Genomic DNA, 27,148 nt, shown 5'->3' with positions numbered 1-27,148 from the left:
GGGGCCTCTTGGTGCCTTTCCTCTCATACGGAACCCAGCACGCTTCAATCTACCCACGCTCACACCCCCGGTCCGACTCGTCGTCCCCTGTGTTGGCTTGGCTTGGCTAGACCTTGACTGGAATCTGCTTCTGTCGGGTGTCTTGTCTGCCACACCCTTCCTTCGCCCGCCGCTGGTTCTACTTACGCCAGCTTCCACCTTATTTTCTCCAATGCCTTACTCCTTCCTTGCTTTTCGCGATCCTAACCGACGACGCCGACGTCCGATTCTCCTTTCAAGATCTTGACGCGCCGCCTCCAAATAGCTATATTCAACCTCGATGCTTTTTCGCTGCCACACGCTGCTACCAGCCACCAGGTAGTCTTTCCTCGACTTCCCTTGCTCTCCGGGCCCCGAGCCCCCCGACGCCATGAACGCGATCCAGCAAAAATGTCGCCCGAAGCATCAGGTCTTGGTCCTGAAGTGCTATCCGCGGACGACAAAGGGCGCTGTTGATGTCAAGCCTAATTCCAGCGAGCTGAGCTACTTGCTGTTCTATGCTACTTCGCGCCGCTCCAAAATCCAGAAGATTGGGTCCTTTCTGGAGAAAAAGACAGCCAGCGATGTCTGGCGTCAGCGCATCGGGTTCGCCCCCTGTGACTTTCGAGATATGAGCCCTTTGCTGACCGTTTCTCGCTCAGAAATGTTCAAGTGACTCTGCGAATCCTTACGGCCTTGATCGAAAAGGCCCCGAAGGACCTGCCACTCGTCGCTCCCAATGTGTTGAAAATTCTCGACCTCATCCTCGGCTCCAAGGATATAACCATGGTCGAATCATCTATTCCTACTTTCGAAGCCTTCTGCGAGAACCACGATACGTCGTCTTCCTTCGCCGACCAAGCCTATCTCGCCCAATACGAATCCATCGTCCGCACTTATGCCTCCCTCGCCTCCACCCGCCAAAACCCTGGAAAGGGAGCCTCCAGCAAACCCGTGCTGATGCGGTGGAGGAACGCTGGCTTGGAAGCAATCAGGAGCGTGTCCTCATCTGAGGCGTTATCATCTGTTACTGGCCGTCAGTTTGATGTTATTGTTCCCGTCATACTGGACAATCTGTGGTGGGACGATGACGAGCTTCTGGAGACCATACTTGGGCGGATACGGATGGAGGAGAAGGTCCAAACAGAAAAGCTTCGCCGTAGGACGAGCGTTGCGACTCAAGGGACTGGCGAAACAGGCGAGGCAAACCCCATTGCCTTGACAGGAACGGCCATGGACGTCGACAAGCTCGCCGAAGAGGATGTTGGTGTGCTCGCCTTGCAGTGCTTGAAGCAGATCTTCATCACGCCCAACCGACCGCAAATCCACTCCGCCACGGCCGCTCTTTTCCAGTTCATCGAGAAACGTGTTGCAAATGGCGACTCCGTTGTCAAGACAGACGAGAAATCCGCCAAGGATCACGGGTGGGCAATCAGTGTTTACGACACCGTTGCACGGTGGGCGCCGGTACAGGACCGTTATGTTATCTTGGTGACGGCTTTGGATCATCTTGTAAAGGCCCCCGTGAAGGACGACAATCTCAAGATTCATCTGGTCTTGACCGCCATGATTGGTTCTTTGCTGCGGTCCGACGTCAATCTCATCGGACTCAGCGCAATGGATGTCTTGCTGGGTCTGATTCAGCACATGAAGAAGCTCATCCAACTACCTGGAGGGCTCAGTAAGGGGGAAGCAGAGATCGACGGAGGGCCACCTTCCTCGCCTCAGGCTTCTGCAGAAGTCGCTGCTCAAAGGCGGGAACTGCTTGACCGCATCCAGTCGTGCATTGGGGACTTGGCAACACACGTTTATTACGCGGATCAGATTTCAGACATGATCTCGACGATTCTACTGCGACTGAAGCCTTCCAAGCCTTCAAGCGCCAATTCGTCGCCCCAGGGAGAGAACGCCGAGCCAGTTTCACAGGATGACGCAAACGGGAGCCAAACTTCGCATCTTGAGACATACCTCTCACGCAATGTGGCCAAGACCGCGGCCTTGAAGGCCATCAAGAACATTCTTCTTGTGGCCAACCCGAGGGCACAGATGTCTGGCAACCTGAATCTGTCAAGAAATAAGGTTCCCATCCAAACATGGGAAAACACGCAGTGGCTCCTGCGCGACCCGGATGGCGAGGTCAGGAAGGCGTATGTTGATGCGCTGTTAACATGGCTCGACCGAGAAACCACAGCGGCAGACTTGAAGGCTCGGGATGAGAACGCTCAGCACCACCGATCGTCATTGAAGAATAGCCGCGAGCTCCAACCCGGCAGCGCCGCTCAGCGGGCTGCCTCCAGCGCTTCCAACAACCGAGACAAGCCTTCCCGGCATCGCTCGCACTTCCTGCAGCTTCTCCATATCGCCATCTACGACAATGCGTTGCAGTACGTTGACTACGACTACGATATGGTTCTGCTGCATGTGCTCCTAAACAAGTTGGTAATCCGACTGGGCGTTAATGCAGTTCAGTACGGATTGCCCATGGTTTTCCGTCTGCAGGAAGACATTCCCGACGCTGAGACACCTGTGCAGAAGGTACGCCTTGGCAGTCTCGCCCATGGGTACTTCTGGGCCGTTACCGAACGATTCGACATTGAAAACTCCGTTGTCGGTCGTGCGATTACGAACGAGGTCATTCGACGCCGCAGCAAGCACTTTTGGACCGAGGGCGTTGCCATCCCGCCACCACCAATGGAGACTATCACTCCAGGCGTGCCCACGTCGCTCACCAAGATGCCTGCCAACGAGGTCGAGTCAGAAGCCCTCTTGCCATTCGATGACCGAACATCACTCGTTGAGAGCATTGCTGCAAGCTACATCGACACCAGTATTTCACCACCATCTAGCCCACCTCAATCTCCCGGACGCAACTTTTCTCATCCGATCCTTAGTTCGTCGCTTAGCACAGTTCCTGCTGTTCCTGGAAACGAGTTGCCCACAGTGTTTCGCGAGCACATGCTAGCGGAATGGTCGAAAGAGTCGGCGATGCTGGCCCTCCAAGCGGGAAGCAAGTCGGAGTCGTTGGCTGGCTCAAAGACCGGCACTATGGGAACCAACCGACACTTGACGGTCAATGGCGCTAACGGCCACACGGGGGCTTCCTCACCGGCTGGCAGCCAGCAAGGCCTGCGTCCAAACACCGCACAGACACACGGTGGCTTGTCTCCCATGAGCAAGCTGCGCAAGAGCAGTGTCCGCAGTGGTGTGTCGCCGTCTCCCTCTGATTCTAGCAGGGGCATTGTCGCGTCCGTCGACCAGCTCAAGGCTATTCTCACAGGGCAAGTACCAGCGACACCAATAGGCACCTCGGCCGGGCTGCACCATGACAGTGATAGCGACAGCATGGTCAGCTACGACTTCACGCCATCTGAGCTCAGCTTCAACCCGGCGACTTCACAGGGAGAAAACGGCGGTGGGGCATCGCTAGGCCGCACACGATCGGCGTCGCAGTCAAGCAAGGGCGGGCCACTAAACTCCAACCCGCTGTATGAGCAGAATGAAGGCGAGGAGGTGCCGCCAGTGCCGCCACTACCAGGGCACATCGGCGGGCTCACTTCTTCGATATCCATCCAGGATTATGCGGTGAAGCCGGCAAGGAGGGATCTAAGCAGCAGGGGCGGTGATAGTCTGTATCACGGGTCAAATAGAGGAGACATGTCGATGGTTTCGGGAGGAGGAATGGATTTGCACGAGCTTCTTAATGGGATTGACAGCCGAGCAGGGGAGCTCAGCTTGGGGAATGTGACGAAGCCGCCTTACTAATGGATTGGGGCGAGTTCAAAATTTGTATTACTACTACACCTGGGCGTAGAAGTTTAGCGAGGCGCGATGCCGAGTGTTTGCAGCTTTAAGAAGCGTAGCTATAAGAAGCATTGTTCAAAATTGGCTCTGTTAAATTGAACGTGAGGGTATGCTCCGACAATCATGGACGATAACGACGGTAGCACTGCCTTTCAGTCTCGTACACCGATCGCTCACCGAACTCATCGTCCGAGCTAGTTCCCGTCTGATGTCACCCATGCATGCAGCCAATCAGACCCCTGTTCACGGGCGGAAATCGCCGCGAAGCTACCAAAAAATGATTGACGTCCAGTTGTACATTGCGCGCCGTAGCTTCAACAGTTTCTACACCACACTCCAACTTCCCTCGGTGCGGGTGTCGCAAAATACACATACAATGAAGCCGACAGCACGCCTACCTCTGCGCCTGCTCGCAGCCGGCAGCAGCAGCAGCTCGCCCTTGGCGGGACGACAATGCCTCCGCGCAATCTCGACGACCCCTCTCAAGCCCGCCGAGGTCGCCCCCGTAGTCGGCACGGGACCGCCGCCGGCGCCGCCCACCGCCGAAGACGACCGCACCGCGGAGCTGCGCGCGCGCGTGGAGCGCAGGAGGAGGCAGGCCGAGATGCTGAAGCAGGCGACCAACATCCGCGCCGCGGCGGACGCCAAGGCCGGAGGAGCGGCGGCCAGGGCTGCTGGGCTGAAGAGGAGGTTCTGGAACGATGTTAGTGTGCACGAGGTTGACGGTACGCATGCATTCTTCTTCCCCGGACTCTAGATCGAGAGAGAGAGGCGGCTTCTAACAATATGATCCAACAGGCGCCCTCCAAATCCATCTCGACGCCCGCCCCCTCCGCCACCCCGTCACGAAAGCCATCGTCCGCCTGCCCCCTTCGAAGCAGCACCTCGCCTCGGCCCTCGCAATCGAGTGGGACCTCCTCACCTCCGCGCAGCAGGCGACGAAGCAGCACCTGATCCCGCTGACCTCGCTGGTCTGCCGCGCGCTCGACATCGCCGCCGACGACGCCGGCCCCGCCGCCATCCGCCAGCAGATCGCGACGACCGTCATGCGCTACCTCGACACGGACAGCCTGCTGTGCTGGGCGCCGCCGCCGGGCGCGACGGACACGCGCAACGAGGCCGGCGAGAGCCTGCGCGACGTGCAGAAGCGCACCGCCGAGGCCGTCGTCGGGTTCCTCACCACGCACGTCTGGCCCGGCATCGAGATCGGCCCCGTGCTGGACGGGGATGCCATCATGCCCCAGCCGCAGGCCGAGGGCGTGCGGGAGGTCGTGCAGGGCTGGGTCATGGGCCTGGACGCGTGGGAGATTGCCGGGCTGGAGAGGGCTGTGCTGGCGGGCAAGAGCCTGATCGGGGCGGCGCGGTTGGTTGTGGAGTGGAGCGAGGGGCCGAACGCGGGCCGGGTGGACGGGGTGGAGCGGTTCGGGGTCGAGGAGGCTGCGACAGCGAGCAGTTTGGAGGTGTCGTGGCAGACTGGCTCGTGGGGCGAGGTCGAGGACACGCACGATGTTGAGAAGGAGGATCTGAGAAGGCAGTTGGGCAGCGTTGTCCTGCTTGTCTCTGGCACGAACCGCAAGTGAGGGATGAATAAAAGAAAATAGAATTGTACATCAGAAGCAGCTCGTTTAGGGCTGGTGGGAGTAATTGACAAAAGTGGACATGACAAAAGAAATACTCCAAGGGAAGCATGAGGGGAAAAAGTATCGACAGCGCTAGGTTTCGGACTGGGGCGCTTGAGAGGATAACCACGATCTCTGTGTCAGCTGGCATACTGGTTCTACCATACTGGGCATATTCACAGCCGCTTATTCCAACTCGGTTGTTGGGAGTCTTGGGCACTTGCCACCCTTTATGGCGTGGGGTGGTCAAAGGTGAACTGGAGGTCAGTTACCCGCACCCCGAGGCCCACGTCACATCTCCCATGCCTGCCTACGAGTCTTCACAGGTCGACACGCAGCCGATGTCAGCATACGCAAAACTGCAATGAGGGCACACATCACTATCACAACATTCAGGATAACAATCGTCTCGTCATTGATCAATCCCTAAAAGCCCACCACCAGCTCCCTCGAGCCGCTAGGTCCGACTTGTTGCAACAAAAAAAGGTAGTAAAACTCTCTCAAAACAGAAAATCAACCGAGAAGAAAAAGGAAGACTCCTATTGATCCCCTTTGCATTTCATCTCTCCCCTTTTTGTTTCCGAGCCAGCTCGCCCGTCTCGATCATCAAAACGTCTCGTCTTTTTTGCCTTGAAATTTTCTTCGTCTTGACCAACGTCCGAAACAAGCACTCTCGGAACAAGTAAAACTGCGGGAAGCGTAGAACCGCACAAAAATATTGTACATTATTTTAGAGAAAGGAAAGAAAAGAAGCAGCGTTAAAAAGCAGGCACGTATGCCAACTTTGCCAATTCATCCACCCATCTTAAGAGAATAAAATAGACCTTGTCGCGCCCCATCTTGCTTTCGTACGTGTCCACGGCCAAAGGAGCAAGCAGAACTGGTCGTGATTGTAGTGTATCATCAGAAAAGTCCATGCGCAGAGAAAAGAAAAAGGAGAATCAAAATCAAAAAGCGCGGGGGGAATTAAAGCGAAGGTTGTTTCGTCATGAATACGTGGAATCATTGCGAAACCAAGACCGGAGTCAACCAGAAGCAGCGGTGCATGAAAAGCAAAACCCCAAAATCCCGTGAACTCCTCCCGCCTGGGAACAACTGCCCCGAAGCAGTCAAAGAATGTACAGTAGGTAATGGAAGACGCCTGGCGGCCGTCATGAAGCGAAGCGAGAGTTCATCCGCCGCAAAACGCCAGACTAAGGCCGGTCGGGTCGGCTTTTGGTCTTCGCTCGGTCGTTATCCGCCTGCTCGTCAACGTCAAGACGCTTCCGCCAGTCGGCGAGGCTCTCGCTAAGACCCAGTCCGACCTCTTCGTCTTTCCTCGTGGGAGTTGTGGCACCCTCAAAGTCAAATGTGTTGCTCAGTCGGTAGTTCTTGTTGGTGGCTTCCCAGTGAGTGCGCAGGGTCTCGAGTTCGTTGGCCAAGTTGTCCAAAGCAGTGCTGTTGCGCCCTTCGACACCGCCAGCACCGCCGTAGGAGCTTTCGGCGTCAGAGCTGTCCTGACGCTGGTGGCCAATGCTGTTCCCGTTGGTGGGCCTAGCCGTCTCCTCCGAAGTCATGCTGGGGGCCTGTCTGCTCTGGCGACGGTAGCTGTCAACGGATGACTCGACTTGGTCCAAGAGAAGTGAGACCTTCTGCTCGGCGTCCTGAGCTCGGCGCTCGAGAAGGTTGTTTTCCTGCTGGAGCTCTTCCAGATCTCGGCGGTTCACGGCTAGCTTGCGAGAGGCCTCTTCGGCGTCCTTGAGGGCACCCTCGCGCTGCTTCTTGCTATCCTCCAACTCCTTCCTGACGGTGAGCAGCTGGTTCTCGAGCTTCTCGGTCGAAGCTTGAAGGTCTTCCTCGAGGCTCTCGATCTTCTCCTGCAGAATATGGCGCTCACTCTCCCAGTTAGCAGGGGCATCTCCTCCAGCGTTGCCACCAGAAGACTCCACGCGCTCCTCGAGCTCAAGGAGCTCGGACTTGAGACGGTTGTTCTCAGTCTTGTATCTAGAGAGCTGTTCCTTCAGCTGCTTCAGCATCTTCTCAGTGCCCTTAACATAGTGCACAGCAGACTGATAGTCGTTCTCAAGTTGGGTGAGCTTCTCGCGATAGGCGGCCTCGGTGGCCTCCTGCTGCGCGACCGCGCGTTGCGCGCTTTCTTCCTGAGCAGTGGTGGCGGCAGACAGTTGATCCTCGAGATCACGGATGCGTGCCTGCTCCGGAGTGTTCACACGGGGGCTGCCGATGCTGCGAGTCCGGGCCATGTTTGTGGGGCTAATACCGCGCTCTACGAGAATATCCTTGAGGGTGTTGTGTTGCACCGTCATGGCATTGGTCTCCAGCTGCTGGTTCTGGAGTTGATGCTTCAGGTCCGAGTTCCTAGCCTGCAGAGACTGTGTCTCTCTCAGAGCAGCCTGAAGCTGTCTTCTGATGGCTACACCCTCACGACTGGATTGTTCTTGGTAAACCTCGAGGCCGGCGATGCGCTCCTCGGCAGTGCGAAGCTTGTCGGCGGCTGAGTCTGCCTCCTGTTGGTATTTCTTGACCAGTGCGTTGGCGGCACTGAGCTGCTGCTGCAGAGCCTTGAGCTTCTCCGAGTCGGCCTTGCCGTCGGATCCGAGATCTCTCGTGGTAACCTTGTCGAAGCCGGCGAGGATGGCCTGTTGGTGTGTTCTAGCCTCATTGGCATGCTTCTCGGCCAGCTCCTCGGCATCGCGCAGCCTCTGTGTCGCCGCCACAAGCTCGGCAGTTCTAGTCTCATGCTCTGACTTGAGCTTGGTAAGCTTAGACTCAAGCTTCTCCCGTTGTGCGCGTTCCTCCTCCAACTTGCTCTCGAGATGCGCCTTCATTTCCACGGACGCTGCCATCGCCTCGCGCAGAGAGTCGAAGGTGTTGTTTTGCTCCTTCGAGTTACCGACTGATTCGTTGTACTTCTTTTCAAAGTCCTCTCTTTCAACCTTCAGTAGTTGCATGGCCGCCATGGCCTCCGTGTACTGCACGGCCTGTTCCCTCGCCTCTTTCTGAACCATGTGCAACTCCGCCTTCAATTGCTCCAAATCCGTTGAAGTCATGGTCTTGTACGACTCGAGCTCACTCATGCGCTTCTGAGAAGCGTTCGTTGTGTCGTCAGCGAGCTGTCGGGCGCGTTTCTCAGCTTCAAGTTCAGATTTCAGCATTTCCACCTGGGCTTGGAGATCCTTCTGGTAGTTCAAGGCGTAAGCCAGCTTGCGGCTGATTTCGGTTGAACGGTCGTCAACATCCCGCTCGCCATCAAGCTGCGGCGTGCTTGCAACGCTGCCGCCAACTTGGGCAACCAGCTTGGCCTTGGCGTAGACAGCTTCTTGAATGGCAGCGTCGCGTTGCTTCTCGGCTTCGGCGATCTGTTTGGCGGCAAGTATGGCTTGTTTGTCAACGGAGGCCTGGACATTGGCAAGCTCTGTGCGCATAGCTAGGAGCGCCTCAATTAGTGGCTTGTCCTCATCATCGAACGTCTCCGCGGCCCTGCTGTCGAGAACAGGACTTAAGCTTGCGTTCGGGACATATCCCGCCTTGCGCGCAAGCTCAAGTTCTGAGGCATACCAAGCATTGCGGTTCCTGGCCGTATCCAATTCCTTTAGCAAAGCCACAGTCTGGGAGTTGCGCCCCGAGGACCTGCGGTTCAGAGGGTTGCTTGGTTGACGGGTGGGAGGAGGCGGGGATGCGGGGCGATTTGCTTGTGCCTGCAATACCTGTTGCTGCAGCTGCGGCGATACTTGCTGCGGTGGTGTCGGTTGCTGCTGTTGAGGTGGTGGCTGTTGCGGAGGCAGTTGTTGCTGCTGCGGAGGCGGTTGTAGTTGCTGAAGCTGAGGCTGAGGCTGCGGCTGCGACTGGGGCGGAGGCTGGACCGCCTTCAATCCGGGCTCAGTTGTGCTATCCACCGAGTTTCCAGAGCGGCTGCCTTGTCTGGACTTGGTCTTCGCAGCTTCACTAGGCCCCTGTTCTGATCGAGAGCCACTTCTCTTCACTTGCTCCTGGGGAGTGCGGCGGCCGTTTGTCACAGGGATTTCGGCCTCCTTAGGACCCGGCTCCTTGACCTCTTTGATGACTGGCGATTGACTTTGCGCAAGCTGAGGAGATCCGACCGAGCCATCTCTCTCTGACGATTGCCCGCGGATTCTGCCAACGTTGGAAGGCTGATTAGGCTTCGCGGGTGTGGGTCCTGAAGGGGGCGGTCCGGCGGGAGGCGACGCGGCAGCGGATCTCGGTACCTTGGACATGTTGTTAACAGCGGCTGGGTTGTTATTGGGTTCCGCTCCGTTGGGTCCTCTCATGCCATTGGGAGGGCTGCTCATCGCATTGGCTTCCCGAGGAGCCCCAACTAATTTTCTTTGATCAGGGGGGCCGTTGGAACCATCGCGAGAGAGCAGGTTCCTAGTCTCAGCCGCTGCGCTGGGTCTCCTTGCACCTTGTATCCTCTGCTGCTGCTGTGGTTGTCCAACTGTCTGTTGAGCCTGTGCATCGTTCGGATATCGAATCTTGGTGGTGTCGAGCATGTAGACGATGCCAAGGTCGCCGACGCTGGCGGGTGATGAGCTGGGCTCGCCTCCGACCACCACTACGGCCTTGCCAACGGTGGTCATGCTGTGACCTGAGCGTGGGGAAGGTGACGGGCCCATGTTCTGGAAGGTATACCAGCGACGAGATGTGATTCTGAAAGCGGCCAGGTCTCCAAGGTCGGCTCCCTCCTCTGTGCGTCCACCGAAAATATACATCACATCGTCGACAATTGCCGCGGCGTGGCCTTCGCGAGGAACAGGGATGTATCCGATGCAATCCAGCTGTGACCATTCGTTCGTGGCGGGATCGTAGCTCCAAACGTCGTTGAACCATTGGTATCCGTTGGTACCGCCAAACCTACACCGTTTATCAGTATCTCGCGCTTCGTTGGCTGTCAGCAATACCTACAGATACATCTTGTCATTGAACGTCACCACGGAGTGGTTGGTACGGGCGGCGGGGATCTTGCCCACAGCCGGGCCTCCACTCTCGGTATTCTGAATCAACATCTCCCAACGGTTGTTTGGCATTTGCAGCTGGTTCAGATCAAAGGCGGAGAGGTCGTTCATGAAGTAGCCCTCAATCTGACCACCAAAGATGTAGATCTTGGAGCCGAGTATGTTGAGGGAGTGGCCGTAACGGCCAGACGGTCTGGTGCCGGCGGGAAGAGCTCTCGACCATTGCCTCGTGGCTGCCTCTAGTTAGTTACTGTTCAGGGGCGAAGAGGCTCCTATTCTGGGGCTGTGACGGCGCAGCTTACATGTGTTGAGAAGGTATAGTGTCTCATCCAAAACATCCATCTCGTCAACCTTGGTATCACCACCGTAGACAATGAAGGCGTTGCCGACGAGCAAACTCGCGTGGCCAACTCTGGGGCCAGGGCCCTCAGCAGTCGTCGCAAGAGGGTAGCAAGCCATATTTTGACCAGCCTCGATCATCCAGAGATCGCCCTTGACAGTTGAACTATTGATCAGACCGCCCATCACGTAAATGTCACCCTCCTTGGAGGAAACCGAGTTGACAGCGGCGCCATATCGGGGGAAGGGACTTGGGTGCGATGATGTGTAGGTTAGTCGTCGTTGCGACCAGGGGTAAAGCGACGCATTCGGGTTCATCATTTGCTGTTGCTGAGGCGAAATGTTTTGCTGGGAAACTGGGGGGCCATTTCGAAGCTGCGAATCCGGGTCAATCAGCAGTGTCCGGTAAGAACGTTGCGCCCGCAAATATTCAGCAAACTTACCGGGAGATCGCTCGAAGGCGGTTGTGATGATGTCTGGTCTACACTGGGCCCTCGCTGACGGCCGTAGCCCACGTCGGGGCTGCCAGCACCAGCGCTCCCATCATGGTCGATGGAGCCCACGCTGCCCGTCGGTGTTGAGCGTTGGGTAGCGTTCTTCTCTTCTCTTGCTATTCTCGCGCTGGCGCTCTGAATGGAACTTTGAGAGCCGCCGCCACCTGAGTTGACATCGCGGCTTGCGAGAGCTCGATCCTGGTTCTTCTTTGATTTGAAAAGGAACGCCATGACGGATCAGATCACAGCCTGCACGCTGAAGCGGCAGTGGACGGGGAGAGATCGCTCGACGTTGGCCGTTTTCAGTGCGCCTCGAAGGGGTCGTCAATTGGATCGTGTCGGTCGTGTTTGAAATGTATGATTTCGTGTGACGATGCTGTAAAAGTCGACTGGCGTGTCGTAAGGGCGATGCAGGGGCTGCTGCGCCTGGGTGCTATCGCCAGTTCGATGGAGTCGAGACTGCTGCAGCGCGATGAGATGCAGCGGATGCAGGAACGCAAGAACGGGAAAGGGAGTCGAGGCTCGAGTTTGCGGATGGCTGGGTTCGCATCGGTGGAGTTGTCCGGGGTAGTAGCGAGCGCGCGTTGCCTGGTGAGGACTTTCCTGCGATGTTCGACCTCGTCCTTTTTTTTGCGGTCCTCCTCGCCGGCGCAGTGAAGCGAGTAAGGGAGCGAGGGGTGAGGAAACGAGAGAAGGAGGCTGGGTTGGGCAAAGAAACGGGACGATGTCGACTCCGCGCGTACCAAGCTGGTTTGCTGACGGGGGTTGGCTCGTTGGATTTTAGGGGATTGGTTATTTTTTTTTTCTTTCTCTCCCCCGGGCGGACCCCCTTCGAATTGCCTTCGTCTCTTTCGGGGGGTCTTATTATTATTTCGGCTCGCGGGCCTTGTCCGTGGATACGGCGCTGAGACTGTCGCTGTTGCTGGCGCCGATGCTGGTCTTGACGTTGAGAGAACGTGTCGAGGTTAAGTGAAAGGACACTGAGGCGATCAAGCAAGCAAGCAAACGGGAGGACAAGGCTGGAGGGAAAGACTCCTGTGTATCAAGTCGCTCGTTGCCTCTCCTTGGCGCAAATGTAAAAGGAGGTTTTGGGAAATGCCACAATGGGGATTGGAGAGCGAGAAGTGATGGGGATGCAGGCAGTTGCCAGCGGCACGGCAGCAGTGGACAGGGCACCCAGCATTAGCGGCAGTGGCACCCAGGCAAAGCAGAGCAAAGCAAAGCAATGCACCTCACGGTCTACAGTCCAAAGCAGAAGCAGGCCACCCACCTGCAGAGACAGCCCGCTGCTCACGGTCCTCAGGGCACCCATTGCCATCTGGCAGCCCAAGGAGGACCTCAAGAGTTGGGTACCTTCAGTTCCATGTCTGCGAGAGCCCACCTCACACATGCGCTGAAGGAGGTGGTGCAGTGCCAGTTGGGCGAACTGGTGGTGTCCAGCTCCCCCCCCCCCCCCCCCATTTTGGGGCTGCTGTTCCTGCACTGACTGGCTCCGTCGGGTCGCTGCGCTGGCCTGTTCTCCGCCCACCCACGCCCACTGCCAAATGCCCGCCTTGCACTGCGCGCTGCACCTGCGCCCAGGGGCTTGTCCTTCAGCCGACCTCAGCCAATGGGATCCCACGCAGCTTGTGTTCCGCTCGCTTGTGCATGGGGGTGTAGGGGGCTAGCAATCTGTAGGGGAGGGTGGCCCGTAGGGAACGGCCCAGCACTAGGCCAAAAAATAATGGGAAACTTTTTTAGAGGAGACGAGCACGGGGAGGCTGCAGGCGCCTTCGTTACGGTGGGGTGAAGAAGGACGAGGGATGGGAGAGAGGATCCTCGGACATCAGGCGGGACATCGGGAATACACCTCGAGACACGTGGCTTGGGCAGTCATCCGTAGGGCTCATCTTGTCACTGTGCGGTACCTGACCTCACCTCACCTCACTTTTTGTCGGTCTCCCCTCTGCACGGTGGCCTGTGACCCGTTTATTGCGAAAGGGGCTGGCGAACGAGGGAACTCTAACTGGGCAATTGCACCGTAACACTGTCTGGTACCTGACAGCCCAGTCCCCTCTCCCCAACCCACACGATGGATAACGAAGTGCCCAAGAGGACCACAGTCCACTCTGGCTACCGGGACATGTAGGTACTCCCAGGTACCTGACTTTGCCCGTCTTTGGTTTGGTACCAAACGCCCCCAGGTATTTAAAGATCTTAATGGAGACTCAAGGTTCTATTAAGGGCTCCTTAGGCACGACCTGATGCGTTCCGTTGACTGAGTCGAGAGCCCCCAAGTCGACACTTGTTGTTGTGCCTGCCTGCTGTGTGTGCATTTACGTCTGCCTGTCTGGTGTGCAGCAGCAGCATCATCATCACTCATCAGCCTCTCTGGTGCCTGGCATCATCCTTCCACCGCGACATCGCAAGCCCATCCGCAGATCCGAACTGCAACCCGCCAAGTCCCGTGGGAGAGTTGCCGTCAAAGCCAACTCTCAGCCTTCTGACAGTGATCGTCCGGACACGCCCAACGTTTGTCTTTGTTTGGCCGTTTGGTTTCTCTCGGCTGTCCAGCAGTCAAACACATCCTGGGCTCGGCTGCTGTTGTAGAGTCCCACGTCCACGCCGCAATCCCGGCAGCAACGAATCTGGGTGCCACGCGCCGTCCTTGTTGGCTCACCTCATCACCGTAGTATCGCCTCCATCAACGCTCCCACCACTGTCCCCAGTCCGATGCCACGGAACGTTGCAGATCATAGGTCTCTGAGTCGGGCGACCTCCGTCTTGTATCGCCGGTCTGACGTTGCTGACGTCCGTGGTCCCGTATTGCACAATCGTATTCTGTGCCACGCCAGCCAGAGCTCAAAGTCAATCGGTCGTCCAAGACGACACCTAGGTATTTCTTCTGAACAAACATCAAGTCTCAGCCTAAGACATGGGCACACACATGACGTCCAGTATGGAGCGCCTGGCATTCCCCGCTGCCACCCCCGAGACCCTGTCGCCGCGCAAAAAAGTATCAAAAAGAACGGTTAAGGCCGACTTGCTCAAACAACTTTTCTTGGCTCCAAAGAGGTCGCGACGCTGTTGCTTTGAGAAAGTGCAAGGACCCGCCTCGTCCCTTTTTGACGTATGTACATGTCTCTGACGGGCAGAAGCGAGGAAGTCGAATGACCCGAGGGCGCAGGAATTCATGAAAATCCCAATCTGCTCCGCCCTTGTTCCTGGCCAGGGCGACAAAAACAGAATAGGAAAAGAAGATGAGGCTCGGAGCAATTGCCTCTGAGCAGAATTCTTCCATAGGACTTTCCGTTAATGGGCCGGACTGGTCCTAGGGGTGCCTCCTCCGTCGCAGCGAAAGAGGGCGGTTCCATTGAGAACAATTTCCCTTCAAGGGGGTCCATTTGCCATGAGGTGGTGCGTTTCATGTTCCCTAACCCTCCGACGCCATTCGACCGTCTTCAGGTACACGGACTCCCAGAGACTTCGAAGACCGGCAGCGGCCGCAGGTTTTGGACGGTTGAGAACAGGACGACGGGAATACTTTCCGGGCGGCAGACTTGGCTGGAGACGGCGAGGAGATCCATAGCCGTACACTGTGTGTAGACCACGGTCCGCTGGCGAGACGGTGATAACGGAGGAGTCTTAAGGTGAGGGTTCGAGGTACGTGCTCCACACCATAGACGTTGAGGTATCTTACCGTGCTACGCCTTGGCTTGGGTCCGGATGCCGGCCTGAAGACTCTAGGAGGGATGAGCAGCCGTGGCGCCGAGACCGAGGCTTCGATGGAATGCGCGCGGAATGTTGGTAAATTAACCTACATGTTAGCCTGGCTGCTAAATCGCCAAAAAGAATGCTGCAATGAGATGGCGCGTCTGAGAATAAGATGCGACATTCTGGTGAGCTTGCGCTTGAGCTCTAGCGCAAGCCTGAAGCAGACGAGAGCCGGAGAGAAGGGCCACGCGGCGCCATCCAACTCTGATCGTGGCCTACCATGTAGGTATCCATAAGGTAGAGGGAGGGAACGCGCGGGAGAGGAAGAGAGACTGGACGGGAGAGACGCGGAACGGCAGTGAGGCTCGTGTTGGAGCAGGGAGAGTCCAGGACCGAGCCGAGCAAACAAACAGGATGGACCCTCGCGATCGCATCTGAGAGCGCATGGACGCATCGGCCGACCACGAACCGACTAGTCCATCTTATAAGGCCGTGAGTGATAAGAAAAGACCAGCCGCATTGGGGCTTCAAGCATAAACCGTCTCAACGACGATGGCCCTGTTTGGCTTCCTGTGGAGCAGAGAAGCCGCAGCCCTGGGCGTCGTCGGCGGCGTCGTCAGCAGCAGAAACGGGCGATGGACGTCAAAAACAGAAACAGAAACAGAACCTTGACCAGCGGACATTAGCGACAGGTGCAATCGGGTCCGAATGACACCTCGTACATTTGTGTAAGGAGATAAGGTATGGCAGCAGATTTGGAGGCATGTAAACGGGCGGTATGACGTGCGTGAGTCTGGATACCTTATGGAGAGACTGGAAGAGAGAGGCGACGGCCCACCATGAAAAGGAAATGACATCCCCGCAGAACAGACGGATAAGAATTGAAAGGGAAGCAAGAAGGAAGAGCAGTAGAAAATGAGCCAACCGTTTGGGCGAGACAATGTTTCTCAAGCGCCCGCATTCCCGCAAGCCAATTCCCCACCGTTCCAGGGGAAAGTGCCCCAAGGTCCAAGGAACGTTGCGTATTCTCCGATTTGCTAAGACGGAGAGAGCTGCGATGATCCCGCTTGGTGCCGTTTGGAGTGGCAGTGTAAACATTGGCGATCGTAGCAAGACTCTCATTCGGGTCTGATATGGATGTCTGTTTTTTCCCCACGACGAGATGCTTCTGGGTTGCCGATCACCTTATCTGATGGGATTGTCTACCTCAATCAGGTGTACCTTACCGGGCTTGATGAAATGAGTCTCGGAAGCTCTGATTGGCTAGCCACCGAAACAATTGTTGCGCGGTGCAGCAGGAAGCGAGAGCGCGCGAAAGAGTGGTTGGACGAGGAAGGTCAGGTGAAGATGCCGGCTACCGAATCCAATTGGCCCAGCACATCTTGCAAATGGACCGTGCGTCCGGTCGAGGTGACGCTCGCTTACCTCATCCGCCGATGCGGGAGCGGGTGTTGAAGTGGTGCTAGCTGGACTGGCGGCGCGGGCGGCGGGTGGTGTCGCCAGCGAAGATGCGGAGAGGTGGAGCTGAAAGGCGGTCAGGCCCAGGTCAGTCGCTGTTCCAAACTTCCATTGCTTCCATCCACGGGGTCGGCCATCTCAGGACCTCGGTCTGTACCGACACCGATGCCACCCACGGCCTGAGGTCACGGTCGGCTGGCCTCCACTCCTGCTGCTCAGTCCCGACATCACACTTATGGGGTGCACGCCGCAGCATTAGATGAACTGCTTCACATGTCATGTTGACGATTTCCATCTCCCGTCGGACAGGCTTCGGGCATCGATGGAATTGAGAACCGAGTCGCACGCTACCTAGAAGCATTTGTTAGACTCCTAAAATTTCCACAGCCTCTCTCTCGCTTTGGCATCGTCTGCAAAGGCAGCCCGGTGATAGGTAGTCAATGGGAGCCAACAGACATAGCTGCTGATAGGCTTGGTTGCGAGAGCTGACCTCAGCTCAAGGTCCCATTCCTAATTTTTATGGCCGCACTGATGAGGCACCTTTCCGCACCCGCACTCAGCACCTAAATCTGAGGTAGCACCTGAGCATACACCGGGTTCTCCAAGCTAGCCGCTGGCACTGACGCCAACCTGTCACTCAACTCTCCAAAAACTCCAAATCGCACGTCCAACTTTCGACTCCATCAACCTCTCCCCCCCCCCCCGACTGCTGCAGTCCCGAAATGTCGTCGCGGTAAACGCTGGATGAAAAAAGGTGGTCCTCGCGCCAACACTGAACTACCCACTCGTCGTCACCGAATCGGCACGCACCATGACCGCTGCTACCGTGCAAGAACACCAACCTCACCCCCGTCCTTCGCCCGCCAGCCATCTCCGACAGTCGAGCTCCTCCAAGGCGCCCACGCTGTCTTCCTCTCAACCACGTCGTTACCCCAGCATATCGCGAAGGACCAACAGCACCGCGCTGCTTGGTGTTAATGGAAGTCCTACGATGCCTCCCCCTCAGCGTCCCAACGGCGCTTCTGCCTTCGCCGATGCGACGGCGCAACCCTCTCCGTCAAATGGCCACCCTCCCCTAGGCCTCCAACGATCCACGAGCCACGACGACTCTTCTGCCAGGCGCCCATCGAGCGCGCCCGGCAACAAGCAAATTCCTACCATCGGATTCCCGGCTGGCGAGCAATCCGACTCAGACAGGCCGAAGCGGCCATCAGTAAAACCGCTGCTCATGCGATCAAAGAGCGAATATGGAGGCTCCCGACAGGCCGACGAGGTCGATCACTCCGAGGAAGACATCCCGCATTGGGGCGCGAGACACGGTTTCGAAGAGTATCACGAGTCCCCGGACGTTATCGCTGCACTAGCCAATGTAAGTATACCATTTTCTCTCCTTGATCCGAATCACTTGCACGTCTTCCTTTTTCTCCATCCAAAGCTCTGCGCCTCCCCACTTGGCGGCCTTGTGGCGGCGTCCCCCAGCTAGCCGTAGTCACCGTCTGCGCGCGCCGCGCAAAGAAAGGAGACTCGTGCTTTGCTGCCGGCTTCGTACGCCATGGCTGCAGCATACCCGTCCGGATTCCAGTCCTGAGGGGCACCGCGGGGCACCACAGCACCCGACTCCGGGTCAACATTCCATTCTTTTTGGGATCTGCGAGACCATGCAGTCACCCGGATGGATGACAACAATGGCTGTGCCAGCAGCCATGGAGACAGATGATCACCATTGCGAAGGCGCTGCTTCGCTGAGCCACTGGGATCTGCTGATATCTTTACGCATCTTGAACCGTACTGACTCCTGTTTCCAGAACTGGTACATGTACTGGACCGACAAACGACACGAGACGACCGGCAAACCGAAGGCGACGTTACACGAGTTGCAGGATTGGCGCATGCGGGACAGGCTCAAGACCGTCTCTGCTGCCCTAGCTGTGTGCCTCAACATCTCCGTCGAGCCTCCTGACCAGCTCAAGACCAACCCAGGTGCTAAGCTCGAGGCCTGGACTGACCCTACCACTCCGCCGCCCCAGAAAGCTCTCGAGAATATCGGCAAGGCACTTCAGGCGCAGTACGAAACGCTTGCCATCCGCACGCGGTACAAGCAGTATTTGGATCCCTCGGTCGAAGAAACGAAGAAGTTCTGCCAGTCTTTGCGTAGGAATGCGAAGGACGAGCGAGTCCTGCTCCACTACAACGGCCATGGAGTCCCGAAGCCTACTGCCAGTGGCGAGATCTGGGTTTTTAACAAGAACTACACACAGTACATTCCGGTGTCACTGTACGATCTTCAGCAGTGGTTGCACGCCCCAACGATATACGTCTGGGACTGTTCCGAAGCTGGAAACATCCTCAACAACTACCATCGTTTCGTAGAAAAGCATGAGCAAGAGGAAGACGAGGCCGCTGCGAGAGACCCGAACTACGAGAAGACTGTGTTCCAGCCATACATACATCTGGCTGCTTGCGGCGTCAAGGAGAACCTTCCGACAAACCCCCTCCTTCCAGCAGATCTGTTCACTGCTTGTCTTACAACTCCAATTGAGATGGCTCTTTGGTTCTTCGTTCTCCAGAACCCCCTCAAGACCAACATCAGCCCAGAGAGGGCCAAGAAGCTACCGGGAAGATTACAGGAGAGAAGAACACCACTTGGTGAGCTGAATTGGATTTTTACGGCCATCACGGACACCATTGCGTGGACAACGTTACCAAGACATCTGTTCCGCAAATTCTTCAGGCAGGATCTCATGGTCGCTGCGCTATTCCGCAATTTCCTCCTCGCCCAAAGGATCATGTCAGTCTATGGCTGCCACCCGCAGTCGTTCCCTGAGCTCCCTGAGACACGCCAGCATCCTCTTTGGGCGAGCTGGGATCTTGCCGTAGACATGGCTTTGGCGCAGCTTCCCATGCTCGAGAGGAAGGAGAATGAGGGCATTGACTATGAGTACCAGAGCTCAACCTTCTTCACAGAGCAACTGACGGCGTTTGATGTCTACCTGACCCGGGGCGACGCCATGTCTCAAAGACCACCAGAGCAGCTTCCCGTTGTTCTTCAAGTTCTTCTGAGTCAGCAGCACAGAGTTAGGGCTCTGATTCTTCTCGGTAGATTCCTTGATCTGGGACCATGGGCTGTCCAGCTTGCTCTGAGCATAGGCATTTTCCCCTACGTATTGAAACTGCTGCAGTCAGCGGCGGCGGAGCTGAAGCCTGTCATGATCTTCATCTGGACGAGAATCCTGGCAGTTGACATCACATGTCAGGGCGATCTCATCAAAGACAGTGGCTACAACTACTTTGCGCAAATCCTCAAGCCATCTGAAAGTCTGCCCGTCGTCAACGAAGCAGAGCACAAGGCCATGTGCGCTTTCATCCTGTCCATGCTTTGCAAGGACCACCGTCCCGGCCAGGGCGTGTGCAACCAAACGGACATCATGACCTACTGCTTGGTCCACCTGCAAAACCAAGAGAACCCTTTGTTGCGGCAGTGGGCTTGTCTGTGCATCAGCCAGCTGTGGCAGGAGCTCCCCGAAGCTAAATGGCGCGGTATCCGGGAGAACGCTCCAGCGAAGTTGTCGTTCTTGACAAAGGATCCGTGCTGCGAGGTCCGCGCAGCCATGCTCTATGCCATGACTACATTCCTTGGCATAATGGACTTGACTGATGAAGTTGCTCGCATCGAAGAGTCTATTGCCTGGACATTACTGGATATGGCCAACGATGGGAGCCCAATGGTTCGCCGGGAATTCCTCGTTTTCTTGTCTCGATTCATCGTCCGCTTCGAGAGCAAGTTCATCGTTGCTGCGTACGAACAACTGCAAGAGGAGAGGGAGTACCTGCTGTTTCCTCCAGGTCAAGATGGCATGGATCACAAGATGGGGTTGCACTATACGCGCAAGGAGAACAGAAACCCTGACGGAACTATCAAGCCTACGGCTCACGGTTTCGCGCATAATACTGTCTTTGCTGCCTGCTGGAAGCACGCCTTGATGCTCAATGTCGACCCTCACCCCGAGGTTCAGCGCGACGCAACCATCATTGTGGACTACGTCCACCAGGCAGTCGCGACTTCGGCCATTGGCGAACATGCTCAGATTCTAATTGACGACATCCGCAAGAGGGCGAAGCGAGCTTCCACAAAGAATCACTTGAACTTGAACCAGCGAAGCACTGCCATCGGAGTCTCCAACGCCATGGCGACACCGCCGCTAGCCTCCCCGAGCTTGCTCCGCCGCACAGCGAGCTTACTGTTCACGCTACCTCTATTCGGCAACGATGGCAAAGCGGAGAACGGCGAGAAGCCCAACTACGGCTCACCCGCGCCCTCACCAGGACTGCAAAGGGTGGGGTCCCAAAAGATCAAGGCTCCTGAGCTTGCTGCCGCGCCACCAGAACAGAGCGACCCTACGGCAATTCATGCCAACTATCACGTCGCGCCAGAGCCCGTTTCTGGCGGCTATGAGGAGAGAAAAGTGGGCGAAGGAACTCCGACTTTGCCTCTCCGAAGCACTTTCTTGGAGTGGTCCATTGAGTACTTTTGCGAGCCTCAGATGAAGCCCAGCGAGTCAGATGAGCCCGGCAGTACCGAGTATAACGAACGCCTTTGGAGAAGATCTCGTAATGATTTCATTCTGACTGAGACGCAACCACTCAAGCAGTATGCTGGCAGTCACAAGTGGAACAATCAGCTTGGCATCACCAATAATGGTTCACAGCCGGCCAAGATGGAGTTCCACCAGTTCGAGGACCATCTTGCTGTGGCTGACGATGGGAATACGGTCTGCGTGTGGGATTGGAAAAAGCACGCTCGACTCAGCAAGTTCTCAAATGGCAACCCTGAAGGGTCAAGAATCAGTGACATGAAGTTCATCAACGAAGACGACCAGGCGTTCCTGATGACGGGTTCGTCAGATGGTGTGATTCGGATCTACCAGAACTACGACTCGGACAAGTCCGTTAACCTAGCCTCGGCCTGGCGGGCTCTCACGCACATGGTCCCCAGCAATGTCAACTCGGGCATGGTATTCGATTGGCAGCAGTCAACGGGTCGCGTGTTGGTGGCTGGCGACGTGAGAGTAATCCGAGTGTGGTCTGCAGCATACGAGACATGCATCATGGACATTCCCGCTCGGTCGGGGTCCTGTGTCACCTCTTTGACCTCTGATCAGATGACGGGCAACACGCTCGTCGCTGGATTTGGAGACGGTGCTGTTCGCGTTTTCGACACGCGTCTGAGAGCACAGGACTCCATGGTCAAGAAGTGGAAGGACGAGACAGATAGGCAGTGGATCAAGAGTGTCCACATGCAACGTGGCGGACAACGCGAGTTGCTCAGCGCAAGCAGGAACGGCAAGGTGAAGCTGTGGGATATCCGCATGGACCGGCCACTTCAAGTTTACCAGACGACGCGGGATACTCTCCGGACAGCCAGCACCCATGAACACCTGCCGGTGTTTGCCGTGTAAGTGAACCAACACTCAATATCTCACGACAAGGTACTGACCAGACACTTAGTGGTACTTCCGCGCATGCCGTTAAGGTTTTCAACTTCGACGGGCATGAGTTGTCTCGCGTTGAGCCGTACTCGAGCTTCCTTCAGCAGAACAGGGGATCACCGATTGCAGCCACGTCCTTCCACCCCCATCGGCCCATTCTTGCATGTGCAGCCCGGGGCGATTACCACGTGAATCTCTTCACCTGCGAGAAGTCTGAAACGAATTCTTTGGCTGCTTAGTTCGCATCCATTGGAAGCTAAAAGCCCTTCTCTACTGTATTCTGAAAACGGCACTAGAAAGATTCCATTGCTGTATGTACCTATTACACGTTTTGCGTTCATTTCAGGGCGGCAGCATACCAGGATTGGGATTTCAGGTTTGGCGTTTGATTCGAGAGCATTGTGCACCACGGGAGAGGAAGGGTTGATTAAGATATCTAATTGTAGTAACTTGCTGGCCTAAAAGCCAATTGAATCATGAAAATTGCATTGTGCTTCAAGACCGCCTCAATTCCATGAACCAAAAATTTTAACTAAGCGAATTGAGTCGCTCAGGGAACGCCTTTGGTGCATGGGGTAGTCGCACGCGGCTTATCGATAAGCAAGAGCTCCTTACCCCACCTGTGCGCTGCCCCTCCATCGAAATATCCAGGCAGTTGTCACTCGTTTTTTTTTTGAACAGTCACACCGAAAGCTCAGGCCACGAGAGTCACAGAATCGCCCGTTTAAACGCAACAAACCGACGGCCAACCCTCCATTCGACTCCCAATTGTTTCCTCGAAACATCAAGCTCGACCGCAAACATGGCTGACGCGCCGACCGAGAAGCCCACCGAAAACCCCGCCGCCGCTGCTGCCCCCGCCGGCGAGGAGGGTGGTGAGAAGCAGTCCAAGAAGGGAGCGAAGAAGGCCGAGGCCAAGGCGAAGAAGGAGGCCGAGAAGGCCAAGAGAGCCGCTGAGCGCCAGGCTGCTGAGGCCGCCGCGAAGGCTGCCGGCGGTGCTGGTGGCGAGGACCTGGCCAAAGACAACTACGGCGATGTCACCCCCAAGACCAAGGTCGACGCCGAGCGCGTGAACCTGAAGGCCATTGGCGACGACCACGTCGGCAAGAGCATCAAGCTCCGCGCTTGGATCCAGAACTCGCGCATGCAGGGCGCCAAGATGTGCTTCGTCGAGCTCCGCGAGGAGCGCGATTGGGCTATCCAGGGCGTGATTGCGGCCAGCGCCGAGGGCAAGCCCGTTTCCAAGCAGATGGTCAAGTGGATTGGCGGCATCTCCCTGGAGTCTTTTGTGCTCATCGAGGCGACTGTTCAGAAGCCTCTCGAGCCCGTCAAGAGCTGCAAGGTCAGCAACTACGAGCTTCACATCACCAAGCTCTTCGTTGTCGCCCCTGGCCCCGAGTCCCTGGCCATGTCGCTGGCCGTCTCCAACCGCGCCATTTCCAGCTTCGACGACGAGGACCCCAACGCCCCCCCAGCTGACAAGGCCGTCGATGAGGTCAAGGCCGGTGTTGAGGGTGTCAGCATCGACGACAGCAACGCTATGCCCAGCGCCAGCATGTCGACCCATCTCAACAACCCGGTTATGCACAAGCGCGCGGCCTGCCAACAGGCGATCGCCGACAGTAAGCTTTCCAGTACCCAAGACCAGACTACATGCTAACGATCACAGTCCGCATGCAAGTGAGGAAGTTATTCGCTTCTTACTTGGATTCCCAGGGCTTCGTCCAGTTCGAGCCCCCCTGCCTGATAGGCGCCGCGTCTGAGGGCGGAGCCAACGTGTTCCAGCTCCCTTATTTCGAAAAGAGTGCTTGCTTGGCCCAGAGTCCGCAATTTTACAAGCAGTTTGAGATTGCCGGAGGCCGAAAGAAGGTACCAAAAATCCGTCTTTCGTCCAGAACATTTATTGACCACTCTAGGTATACTGTATCGGCCCTGTGTTTAGAGCAGAGAACAGGTACGATATTTACTACTCCGTATTTGAAAGATTCTTGCTATTCGGGCAAGGTCGAAAATCTATGGGGCAGTACACACGTTTCCAATCAATCAGATCAATCGCATTAGCCTAACCCGACTTCACGCTGCGCACAAATGAAGCTATCGCGGCCATCGTTGGGCGTCGTTAGTGTGTGTCATTGAAGTGGCAGATCTGATTGGTTGGAAAAGGGTGTACTGTCCGAATAGACTTCTCACACTGTCCGGATAGCAAAACGCATCTGGCATGTTGCAAAAGCTCTGTATCTAACTTTCATCAGCAACACGCCGAGACATCTCACTGAGTTCACGGGACTTGATCTCGAGCAGGAGATCGAGGAGGACTATTCCGAAGTGATGGACACGCTGGAGAACGTACTTCTCTACATCTTCCGGGGTCTCAAGGAGAGATGTGCGGAGCAGATCGAAACTGTCCGCGCAGTCTACCCCAGCGAAGATTTCCTTCTCCCTGGTCCTGGCGAGAAGGTACTTCGCATGACGTTCGCCGAAGGACAGAAGCTCCTCCGCGAGGAAGGTCCCGAAGAGTACCGCAACGTTTCTGACGACGAGGATATGTCTACGCCACAGGTACGCTTGGCCCCGATTCACTCGCTTTCAAGAACGTCCGCTAACACAGCATTCCAGGAGAAAGCCCTCGGCGCGCTGATCCGAAAGAAGTACAACACTGATTTCTTCGTGTTGGACAAGTTTCCCGAGGGAGCCAGACCCGTAAGTACTGGCAAGGCTGATTCAAAAGGAATTGTGCTCATGACGAATTAGTTCTATGCTCTCGAGGATCCCGAGAACCCCAAGGTCACGAACGCCTATGACTTTTTTATGCGCGGTCAGGTATGTTTTCAAAATTGTCATCGACTCGCCGACGGCGAACTTTCCCCTTATGGCGGTGCGGGCGGCTGGTCGCTGCGATGGTTTATCGCAGGACGAACCTATCTCTCCTACGACAGGAGATATGATTCTACGATTTACTATGGTCGGATGAGCTGACATTATCTCAGGAAATTCTGTCTGGAGGCCAGCGTATCCACATCCCCTCCGTACTTGAGGCTCGCCTGCGCAAGAAGGGCATCGACCCCAACAGCCAGGGCATCAAGGAGTACGTCGATGTGTTCCGCAGCGCTGGTGTTCCTCCCCACGGCGGTGGCGGTATCGGTCTTGACCGTGTTGTGGCTTGGTTCCTTAACCTGCCTTCCGTCCACCTGGCGAGCTACTACCCTCGCACCCCCAAGAGACTTACGCCTTAGATGGATCAAAACGATGAAGAAGTTTTGGTGGAAAACTTAGCTTGAGTCAAGAATACAATATGTTGTCAAGATCACATGCCTCTGCGACTGAGAAGCCATCGTTGCGTAACGTGACTTGCGCAGCGAGGTCGACGAACCTGGCATCGTCGTTAAGACTATGGGTGACAGGAGTAACGTACATTCGAAGTGTTCCTATTCGATCAATGTCAATTAGCTATTCAGGCAGTGTTAACACACGTGTGTAATTCGTATATCCTGCCGGGTCCCGTACTTTTTCCTGTGCTAAAGCGATTACATTTCCAATGTGCTTGCTTCCGTCGTCACTGTCGTCGTCGATGTTGTTCTCGCTATCGTTGTCGGCATCGTCGTCATTCTCATTGCTACTCCTATCCTTTTCTCTGCTACTATCGACCTTGGAAAGTTTACTGGGGACATTGCCTGGATAGCTAAGTTACACTGCTCAGCCAGCAAAACCTTCGAATATACAAAGATACTAGCGTCTGGTGGAGTTATGCCATTGAAGTTTGCAAGCTTGAGTTCCTCAGAAAGAAGAAATGATGGCTGGGGATTCGAACCCCTTCCTGTTTCGAAGATACCAGTGCGACCTTTAGGGACCAAGCCCAAGGAATCTCAACCTATGAGCATAAGCCTTTCAGGAAGTAGATGGGCATGAACCCTTCAAGAAGTCGTGAGCATAAGCTCTTCAGGAAGTGTGATGAGATCAGGCCGATGCCAAGGCTCACGCCATTAGAAAGGTAGAAAGTTCGGCCAACGCCGGTGGAAAAGCAGGAGTAACCTTGCCAGCATCGCTATCATGATTTATTTGCCGTGGTAAACGCCTTGAGGTAGGAGCTGTAGTAAGTAGTCCAGATCTGCGCCCGCATCGTCGTCAAAGTGGAGGCATCAGAAGGTTCGGCCTGCGAAAAAGAAATTGGCGGAATCGATGTTGGACAAGTTTAGTACAAGTCCAGGCCGAGAGATTCGACGTCAGAGTACGAATCCTCTTCCGTGGATTCTGACGCACTATCCTCCCCAGCAGGACCACCTCCCTCGTTCTGAAGCTGGGAATCCACAAGGGCATCACCGGTCATGATGGGTTTGATATTGGCAACATTGGCGGCATGAGTGTTTCCACGCGCCGTGGTAGCATGAGATGGTCTCATGTGGGCGGTATCACATGCCGGGTCTTCGGACGTGAGACGAGAGTCCGACGCAGGAGGAGGAGCTGTTGAAGCTGAGGGCATGTTGCTTGGAGGCGTATGGTGCGGTCTGTTCGTGGGATGTCTGTTCTGAAGAGGAAGGCGCTGCACTGTTTGTTAGTGATGCCAGGAATTGAAGCACACCAAGTCGGAAAAGGATTGTACATTGACCGGTCTACGATTCATGTGGACTGCTTCGAGAGTCCGCCCGTAGAATCCTCTTTTTGTCTCCTTAAGGTTGATCTCCTTCACGAGGGTCTTTGCTGCATATTCGTTCTCGCACACGATCCAAACATAGCCCATGTTTTCCTTCTTCGCCTTCTTTGCTGTGCCATCCTTTTCTGGCCAGTAGTACTCGACCTGACGCGGACGAATGATTTTGTCGACGTAGGCTTCAACCTGTGATTCCATCTTGAACCAGTGAAGCTTCTTCAGAAAGACAACCTGACCATTGGTCTCGCGAGGAGCCAAAGCGTCCTTGATGGTCTGAGTCGACATGTGGAAGGGAGGCATCCTGATCCGCAAGTTAGCCACAAATAAATGGAAAAGAATTAAAACAGAAATATGATTGCTTTCTTTGAGATTTTCTTGTGCGTGGTTGTTCAAATTTTCGGGCGCGAAAATGTTGGAATTTCTGTCGAAAATCGTTTCTGGTGGTGTTGTGTGTTGTGCAGGAACTTTTCAAAGGACATGCCAGTGAGACGGAGGCCCTGTCTCTAGCTATCGCGTAAGGACCTACTTGCGATCAAACTATCAGGTTTGATTGGAACTGGTTGGCTGATAGCCCCAGCATCTTGAGCAAGAGACGATCCTGCTGTTAGGACACTACCTTCCACTC

The 27,148-nt window shown here is 55.8% G+C and overlaps 6 protein-coding genes across 6 annotated transcripts; 4 read left to right on the top strand and 2 right to left on the bottom strand.

The window, feature by feature from the left end:
- Positions 1-409: 409 nt before the first annotated feature.
- EFR3 lies at positions 410-3,780 on the top strand (the record flags this gene model as incomplete). Its single annotated transcript, XM_037327491.1, has 2 exons — positions 410-624; positions 681-3,780. The coding sequence occupies 2 exons, from the start codon at positions 410-412 to the stop codon at positions 3,778-3,780; spliced, it is 3,315 nt and encodes a 1,104-aa protein (XP_037174645.1).
- A 415-nt stretch (positions 3,781-4,195) lies between these two features.
- CGCA056_v012246 (Protein atp12) lies at positions 4,196-5,399 on the top strand (the record flags this gene model as incomplete). Its single annotated transcript, XM_037327490.1, has 2 exons — positions 4,196-4,544; positions 4,618-5,399. 2 exons carry the CDS (start codon positions 4,196-4,198, stop codon positions 5,397-5,399), a joined length of 1,131 nt encoding a protein of 376 aa, XP_037174643.1.
- Positions 5,400-6,631: 1,232 nt separating this feature from the next.
- On the bottom strand, positions 6,632-11,472 carry tea1 (Tip elongation aberrant protein 1; the record flags this gene model as incomplete). Its single annotated transcript, XM_037327489.1, has 4 exons — positions 6,632-10,307; positions 10,359-10,641; positions 10,711-11,122; positions 11,191-11,472. 4 exons carry the CDS (start codon positions 11,470-11,472, stop codon positions 6,632-6,634), a joined length of 4,653 nt encoding a protein of 1,550 aa, XP_037174647.1.
- Positions 11,473-17,203: 5,731 nt separating this feature from the next.
- mip1 (Target of rapamycin complex 1 subunit mip1) lies at positions 17,204-22,117 on the top strand (the record flags this gene model as incomplete). Its single annotated transcript, XM_037327488.1, has 3 exons — positions 17,204-17,761; positions 18,198-21,844; positions 21,898-22,117. 3 exons carry the CDS (start codon positions 17,204-17,206, stop codon positions 22,115-22,117), a joined length of 4,425 nt encoding a protein of 1,474 aa, XP_037173680.1.
- Positions 22,118-22,680: 563 nt separating this feature from the next.
- Positions 22,681-25,111, top strand: CGCA056_v012243 (Aspartate--tRNA ligase; the record flags this gene model as incomplete). Its single annotated transcript, XM_037327487.1, has 7 exons — positions 22,681-23,500; positions 23,548-23,747; positions 23,795-23,832; positions 24,131-24,437; positions 24,495-24,578; positions 24,630-24,698; positions 24,866-25,111. The coding sequence occupies 7 exons, from the start codon at positions 22,681-22,683 to the stop codon at positions 25,109-25,111; spliced, it is 1,764 nt and encodes a 587-aa protein (XP_037174648.1).
- A 956-nt stretch (positions 25,112-26,067) lies between these two features.
- Positions 26,068-26,823, bottom strand: CGCA056_v012242 (uncharacterized protein; the record flags this gene model as incomplete). The annotated part of the gene is made up of 2 exons (XM_037327486.1): positions 26,068-26,415; positions 26,476-26,823. 2 exons carry the CDS (start codon positions 26,821-26,823, stop codon positions 26,068-26,070), a joined length of 696 nt encoding a protein of 231 aa, XP_037174436.1.
- Between the last annotated feature and the right edge of the window lie 325 nt (positions 26,824-27,148).

Source organism: Colletotrichum aenigma, assembly GCF_013390185.1.
Source record: "Colletotrichum aenigma strain Cg56 chromosome Unknown KSG_Cg56_contig08, whole genome shotgun sequence".
Taxonomy (NCBI): domain Eukaryota; kingdom Fungi; phylum Ascomycota; class Sordariomycetes; order Glomerellales; family Glomerellaceae; genus Colletotrichum; species Colletotrichum aenigma.
This window is presented reverse-complemented; position numbering and strand designations above follow the sequence as displayed.